Source organism: Marmota flaviventris, chromosome 20 (genome assembly GCF_047511675.1).
Source record: "Marmota flaviventris isolate mMarFla1 chromosome 20, mMarFla1.hap1, whole genome shotgun sequence".
In the NCBI taxonomy this organism is placed as follows: domain Eukaryota; kingdom Metazoa; phylum Chordata; class Mammalia; order Rodentia; family Sciuridae; genus Marmota; species Marmota flaviventris.
In genome coordinates this window covers 10492090-10500768 of record NC_092517.1, presented here as the reverse complement: position 1 = coordinate 10500768, position 8679 = coordinate 10492090, and the positions used below count along the sequence as shown (strand labels likewise).

At 37.9% G+C, this 8679-nt stretch overlaps 1 protein-coding gene across 1 annotated transcript in view; it reads right to left on the bottom strand.

The window, feature by feature from the left end:
• Positions 1-222: 222 nt before the first annotated feature.
• The window catches only part of Arl8b (ARF like GTPase 8B), a 42605-nt gene continuing 34148 nt past the window's right edge, over positions 223-8679 (bottom strand). The window contains exons 5-7 of the mRNA XM_027931858.2: positions 5900-5967; positions 5549-5619; positions 223-1114 (exon numbers count right to left, since the gene is read on the bottom strand). Coding sequence (XP_027787659.1) covers positions 1065-1114; positions 5549-5619; positions 5900-5967 — 189 coding nt within the window. The 3' untranslated portion in view covers positions 223-1064. The remainder of the gene's footprint in view (positions 1115-5548; positions 5620-5899; positions 5968-8679) is intronic.

The window sequence follows — 8679 nt, the reverse complement described above, 5'->3', positions numbered from 1 at the left end:
CTAGAGTTGTCACAATAATCAAGATGTCTAATGGCACCAGACAAAAGAGTGCCGAACCTTATATTGGTAAGAGAAAAATAGGAATTTTATTTGTTTATAAGCATCTCTTGTGCTGAAAGTCAACGTTGTGACTGGATATGAAACATCAGGAGTCACAGTGTCACGCAGCAGCACTGAGTCAATGACTGGAGACAGGAGAACAAACAGGTGTTTGAACAAGTCTGACATTCTTAACAGATTTTATTATATTGGTTGGAATGCTCTAAATTCACGAAAGCTTGAGAAAATCTTCAATTCCCAACCCCTTAAAAAAGTGTGTTCAAAGGAAAAAAAAATAGTAATGATCTGGACAGATACAAAACAGCATGCTCATTTCTTCCCACGTCCCCACTGCCATCTGCTGATAAGATTCTCAGAAAGCAGAACATTCTTAAAATTCACCAGGTAGGATGTCTGCAGTATAAAGAACCAACATTGATCTGGTGCCTCTGCTTTGCAGACCATTTTTTAATTCCTAAGGTGTAATTATACATTTCACATGCATTTGTGAGACAAGATAAACATTATGTTTATATCTCACATGAGTCAGGCTTAAAGGTTTTCTAAATACTGTGTGTGGCACTAGAAATTTCATGCTGTATCAAGTCCATATCAATATTAAGCTACTGGACTCTATAATGAAATATTATAGATATTTACTGAAAACCAATATAAAACACTGGCCCAGAAAGACCAGTCTGGGAAATATGCGATTTTCTTGATTTAAGATGGTCGTGTGTGTGTGTGTGTGTGTGTGTGTGTGTGTTTAAAAAGCTCTACACACTGTTTAAGACAATTATGTGTGAGAAGCCTTTTCATGTATGCCGACTTTATCATGACAACTCTAGCTGATTCTTTATGAAGGATTAGGGATACACATCTTCAGCAGTGCACATGAGAAATAAACTCTGAAAAAGGCAATTTCTTGGGTTTAGGAAGGACCGTATTCTGGGAAGTACTTCAGAGGAACGGACAATAATTCTAGGATTATAGCCAAGAAGGACTGGAAGACTTCAGGAGATGTTTCAGCTTCTTCTAGATTTTGAATGTTGAATAAGCCACTGAAGTGTGATATCTAGAGACAGAAGGAAAAGTGAAAGTGTCAAGATACCAAAATTAAAAAACTAAATGTCAAACAGACAATACTTAACATGCAGCCATTTCAAGGCACATGGCGGTCTCTTCTGCTTCACTGTAGCTGTACTCCATTACCTGAGCTTCATGAGGATAATATGAGAAATTATCAGAGACTGGAGATGGAGAGTCTGCTCATTTAAAAATGAAATTGTGTAAAGAATAACTGAAGCCATCTTTTACTCACTGCCTATAACATCAATTATTGCATGTAAATTGACAGAAATGCAAAGATATGGGAGAGCCTCCTGTATCCCAAGACTTTTAAGTATGATAAAAAGACACAAGTAATCATTTGGGTTTGTGGTACCTTATAGAATGTCAGCCAAGAGACTGCAAAAGCCAAAGAATCAAAAAGGGCACAAACCAGTGTGCAACTAGGATGGACTGTGAGTGACAAGTGTGGCTAAAGCACAGGTCTGGAGGAGGGGCTGTCACTATGGGCCACAGCAAGGGTTCCACAGCCTTGCCCTTTTCACACTCTGAGCTGCATTAACACTTTCCTGTGTTGCAGGGTGAGCCTTTCCTGTGCTCTGTAGAATATTTTGCAGCATCTGTGGGCTTAACCACTACAATTCCCTTATCATCCCACATGCACTGTGACAACCAAAAACATCTCCAGACATTGCCAAATGTCTTCTGGGGAGCAAAATCATCCTGTGTTGAAAACCACTAGACTAGAGGGGGACAGATAACTCTGTACTCCAGTCTTATGTGCTAACAAATCAAGATTGTAGTCTCAGGTCAACAGGAAGTCACTGGAAAGTTATCAGCAGAGAAGGTCTATCAGTTTACTTTACTTAGTAAGCTAGCAATATCAACAAAAGGACAATGTGGAGGTTTGCCAAGATGGAGGCTGAGCATTCCAACCGGAACAGGAAAGATATAAAGGCCTGGAGGAAGCCAAGCACTGTATGGATGGAGTGGAATAAGGAACAGGTTGAGACAGAGAACTGACAAGAGATGGTAAGTGACTATAGGTATTAAGTGAGAAAGAATCTTCTGGCCTGAATGAATACCTGTCATGTCCCTGCTAAGTAAGGCAGTAGCTCAAAAACAGCTCTGAGGGAAAAAGACAAAGAATGCAGCTGCGGACACATTACAATGTGGGGAACCACATGCCAAGGTGTCTAGCAGGTGAGGTAGCTCCGCAGATAAGAGAAGACATGGGGACTAGCAAGGTCTTCTCATCACATAGGTGGCAGATAAAGCTACCGCAGTTCACATCAATGAGAAAAAGAACACAGACTGAGGAGAAAAGGCAGTAAGTTAGGATGCTGAATTACTGTTCTGTGTTCTCCCAAGACTGAAGCAAGAAGATCAAAAGTTCAAGGCCAGGGTTAAGGCTGTAGCTCAATGGTAGAGCACTTGCCTAGCATGTGTGAGGCACTGGGTTTGATCCTCAGCACCGCATAAAAATAAATAAAGGGGCTAGGGTTGTGGCTCAGTGGTAGCACACTTGCCTGGCATGTGTGAGGCACTGGGTTCAATTCTCAGCACCACATATAAATAAATAAAGGTCTATCAACAACTACAAAATAAATACATAGACAAGCAATCAAATAAATAAATAAAGGTATTGTGCTCATCTACAAAAAAAAAAAAAAAGTTCAAGGCCAGCCTGGGTAACTTAGCAAGGCTTTCCCTCAAAGTAACATAGTAAAGGAGCAGGGGCCTAGGTATGAGAGAGCTCAATGTAAAGCACTTTACTGGCAAGTGTGAATCCCTAAGTTCAATCCCTAGCACCACAAAAATAAATAAAGAATAAAGGGGGGTGTCGCCCACCTAAAGGATGTGAGAAACTATTAGAAGTAATTATATTCTCTTAGGCCCCAAGCCTAAAAGAAAAGTATAAATTTGATCTTCCAGTTTCCCAACTAACATGCATTAGAGAAAATGTAAGCAGCACACTATAAAGAAGAGTCTAGATCTGAGATATGAACAAATATGACCTGCTCACGGGAATAGGACTTAACACAACTGTTAAAACAGGTCCTTCACATCCCTACTGAGGCAGTAATAAGGAGGAAAGGTGACTCTGAAGTGAACAACCAAGTATACATGTTTAAGAAATTCATTAAAAAACAAACAAAAACCTCTGTGGACACTGGACAGGCAATAATGCTCTATAGACAGATGAATCATTGAGGCCAGGTTAAAATGCAGAAAAGAAGTGCTCTATACAGATGGAGACTCATCTTCTAAGAAAAAAAAAAAAAAAAAGTCACAGTATAAAGGGTCCTTGCAAAGATCATCTTCCCAGAGGTAATCTGTCCCCCATGTGATCTGAATGAAACTGAGGTATTTCATGTGCAACACAAATATCTAATGTCACTGTTAGTTTTATTTCTTGTTCAAAACAAAAAACAGACATTCTGATTTACAAACTACTCACTTTGATTCTAGTTTCCTTAGACTTGGTAACACAGACTTGGTAACACTTTAAGTGAATCAACAGTTTTGAAATTACAAACATGATGACTACTGACCCATCCAGCCTCAAACAGCATAAGTTCTCACCAGCTCTGCTGTATCTCCTGCATAACTGGGTTCAAGAGACCCCTCCCCCCTCCACAGGAAATTTAGTTATTTTATGACATTAGTAAAATAAAAGATCATTTGTCTCCCTTCAAAGTTCTTGTTGTTTTCTATTTTAGGAAACACTTAAGAAAATAAAAGGGAGTAATGTCTTTATAGAATAGTGTGATGTACTAAAAATTACAGTTACTATAGAGCAAGGTTTCTCACCCTTGCAACTATTGATGTTTTATGCTGTTAATTCTCTGCTGTGGGGTCTGGATCAAGTCATCAACATCTCCAGTCTCTACTCAAAAGCGTGCATCACTTTCCTATTTGTGACAACCAAAAAAAAAAAAAAAAAAAAAAACAAACAAACAAACCATCTCCTGAGGGGAAAATTCCCCACCAACAAACACAGGGGTAGAACAAATGCTCCCTTAGGAGCATGCCTTAAAATTTAACAAGAGTTTTCTCCACTCACACATAACAGAATTTTTTAAAAATATAGTCTAAGTATTTGTAGAGGCTTTGTAGTGTCTGTTCTCAAATTAACTGAATGTTCCTGATATAACAAGTCACTTATTGTATCCACTTAATAAAGGAAAATTTGTGTCTATCAGGGATTACACTGCTTTTAGGTTATCTTTAAAGGAAATGGTCAGAATAGCTATCAACACTAAGAGCTCATCAGAACATGTCTGGAACTGGGGTTAGGGGGTTGGGGTAGGGGAGAGGAGGACAAACTGGAATTAAGTTGAAAAAACATTAAGTGTGATAAGATCCAACACATGCTGGATTATAGCCCAAGGGGGGAAAAAACATTAGAATTATTTTTAAATGTACTTTTATATACTATTTATTACATTTATTTGAATACATATTTGTTCAATAATCCCTCATGAAATTAGTTAAGAGACTGAAGTGAGCAGTAATTATATATGTATGCACGTATGGTATGTAAGCAGGTAGGTATGTAAGGCCTTGAGAAGACAGACCTAAATTGAACAGTGTCCTCCTAAAAGTTCATGTCCACCTAGAATCTCAGAATGTGACTTTATTTGAAAACAGGGTCTCTGTAGGAGTAATTAGTTAAGATAAGATCATACTGGTTATGTGGGCCCTAATCCAACAACTTGTGTCCTTTAAAGAAGATATTATGTGCACACCATGGGAAAAAGCCATGTGAAGCATGACCATGAGGCAGAGACAGGAGCAATGCATCTATAAGCTGAAGAACGGCGAGCACAGTCGGCATCCAACACAAACTAGAGTGAGGCAAGGCTGGATCCTTCCCAGCCTTCAGATAGTGCATGAGCCTGCCAACAGCTGTGATTTTCAACATCTAATCTTCTGGGCATGAGAAAATAATTGTCTGTTGTTAGAAATCACCAAGTGTATAGTACTCTGTTGTGACAGTTCTAAGAAATTACTACAGATATTATGTAGGTAAAGGGTATTCTTGGCTTATGCTTCCAGTAGAGAGGTAACACATTACAGTAATATACTGGCTTAATAACTGAAAAATTGTTACAATGCCTGTTTGTAAAGTCTTATTTCAAAACTCATTTTGTTGTAAAGCACTGCTGGATACTGGATCTATGAAAATTAATACAATAAATTGGTATTACATAATGTTTAATCTCATGACTTTATTGAATTTATTTAAATAGTATATAAGATTTAGAATATTACATTTGTTGTCAAAACATATAATGTCTAAGCTTTATCTTGAGGCAAAAGCAATAGTACTCTGTAAAGTCACTTAATCAGAAATGGGGGAAAATGAACAGCAAGAAGTATTAAATATTCCTTCCAATGATACCCATTCCTTCCAAAAATATCAGTCATTTCTTACCTATATTATCCTTTTCTTTGCAAGAAATTGAATAGCAGCAAATTTCTCTATCCTGAATAGCAGACAGGTTCCTGTAAGAAACAGTTCAAAGAATAAATGTTTGCTTAAAATAGCTGTCACACTGACCACTCTGCTTGATTTTACTTGTTATTTTCATTAGTACACTGAAGAAATTATTTTACTACTACTAAAACTTTAGGGATTCACTTCTCTCGTAGGCCAAGTTTATTTACTAAAAAAACAGGACTACAATAATTCCTGGATAATGTAATGATGCTAAACAGCACAGTGGGCATAATGTATGATTTAGAACTAAATTTTTAAAACAAGATAACTCATTCTTAGACATACATTTTTTCGATTAGCTGTTTCTCATCCAAGGCATTTGGAAGATCTCTCTTGTTTCCAAGTACTAGTACCTTTAAAATGAAAAGATATTAAGGATAAACATTTATATACAAAAATATCACAGAAGCATATCATTTTTATATCTGAAGATGTTAAAATTAATGTAAATACATACCTCAATACTAAAGCATATTTGCATAACTGGTGGCCTATCTCGTTCATTCAATTATTCATATTGATATTCACTTAATGCCTACCTCATAGATGCCTTTAATTCGGTATGCAACTGCAACTTCTATTTAAAACATTCTAAGTTTTGGGCTGGAAGTGTAGCTCAGTGGTAGAGCTCACACATGTGTACAAAGCTCTGGGTTCAATCCACAGCTCTAAAAAGAAACCTTCTAAGTTTATGTTGTACATTGTTATTTCTCTTTTTTTAAAAATATGTTTTAGTTATTGATAGACCTTTATTTTATTTACTTATTTATATACGTAGTGCTGAGAACCGAACCCAGTGCCCCCATACATGGTAGGCAAGCACTCTACCGCTGAGCCACAACTCCAGCCCCAAGTACATTGCTGTTTCTTAATAAACCAAAACTAAAATAGGAACATATCTTAAGCAAGGGTGGAAAGCCTTTCTTTCTTTCATTTTTTAATCTCAATCATACTTCGTGTGAACATAGAAACAGAATTTTAGTAAACCAGTATCCAGGAGCTGGGGATTTGACTCAGTGATAGAGTACATGCTTATCATGCACAAGGCCCTGGGTGTAATCTGTAGCAGCTACATAAATAATAAAACAGAATTTCAGGGTCCATTCTATAGAATATACTTATACAGTGTATACTTATACACTTATGAATACTCTAAGACAATGGATAAGTGTAGGCATCAGGATGAATACAGTAATTATATACTCTGTTATCATGACTGTTATATAAATATGCTTTCAAAAGAAAGCAGAAACAACCTTCTCAATTACCATTCTAACTTTCCCCAATACCCTTAAATCATTCATTCCTACCCTCTTTCTTTGTCTTCCTCCCTTTGTGGTACTGGGGACTAACACATGCTATGCACAAGTAGCTCTACCACTGATCTACATCCCCAAAAGCCCACCACCTCTTTTTAAGAGGGGTGTCACTAAGTTGCCTCAGGCTGTCCTGAACTTACGACCTTCCTGTCTGAGCTTCCTGAGTCACTGGGATTACAGGTGTGCATGGCCACCACACCCAATCTTAAATCAGTTTTCTACTGCTTGAAAGTGAGAATCCTTATGATGACCAAATAAAACTGATTTTTATTTATGGTATACAGAATTAGTCTTTAATATGGAAGAAAAAGAGTAAGACCTGAAGTCCGAAACAGATTCAAACCTGGCCTTGTGATAAATGTCTAATGACGGCTACGAAGATGGGGAAAAAAACACTAATCTCAGTATGTTGCGAGGATTAATGGAGGTAATGTAACTGAAGTATCAGGCCCTCATGATTTTATTGAGAGGCTAAAGCTGGTCCTCCCCAGCATCCCTTAGCCCAACTAATGGCACCACCTTCCATCTAACTGCAAGAGCCAGGAGCCAGAATTCCTCTTTATCCTTCACTTTTAATTCATTGCTTCATCTGTTGGACTATACTCCTACATGTCTCTCAAATCTATTTCCTTCTCCCCATGTCATTCACAATACTACCCTAATCCAACATCCTACAATTTGTCAGGGCTACTAAAACAGCTTCCTAAATCTGTCCTCCTCATAGTTCCTTCTTGACCACTTCGATTCATTTGTAACTATAATCAGAGTGATATATTCAAATACTAAATCTGATCCTTGCAAATACTTCAGTGATTTCCCACAGTCCTGCTCAGTGCGGCCTCTAGTGTCCCAGCTCCAACATTGCAGGCCATGCTCTACCCCATTCTCCCCACTCAACTGAGCTCTAGGGCCTACTTCCTACCACCAAAAGGCCTTCCTTGTCCTTCCCCTCCAGCTGTCACACCCCACACACTCCTATACATCCTTCAGCTCTCAGTTCACACATCACCTCCTCAGACTCCTTCTTCTTATCCTAAAACTATATAAAACCTCCCCTCTAAATGTCATCATAGAAATTATCAGAGAAGCATTATTTAGCTGTTTACAGACCATGTATCTTGCCCACTAAGCCACAAGCTCCATGAGCGCATGCAGTATGTTTTTACTCACTTCCACGCAACACCATATCCCTGTTGCTAGGAGTTTAGCCAATGCCTAGGACATGGCAGATAACTCAGGAAATATAAATCTTTCAGACCTTTAAAAAGACGACATTTTACTAATTTCAAACATAACATGAAATCAGCTCTCTAAATCCACAGGTTTGACATCCATGGATTCAAACAAATGAGGATCAAAATTAATTTTTTAAAAAAGTGAAACTAATATACATGTACAGACTTTTTTTATAGTCGTCAACCCTAAATACTGTTAACTACTTATATAGCATTTATAATGTATTGGTATTATAAGTAATCTGGAGATGACTTAAACAACATGGGAGGATGTATGTAGAGTACATGCAAGTAATACCCATTTTGCATAAGGACTTCCAGGCACAGAGGCGCACACCTGTATCCCAGCGGCGCAGGAGGCTTGCAAGTTCAAAGTCAGCCCAGCGACTTAGCAAGACCCTGTCTCTAAGTGAAATATTTAAAAGGGCTGGGGATGTGGCTAGTGGTTAAGCACCCCTGGGTACAATCCCTGGTACCAAAATATCAATAATAATAATAAATAATAAATAAT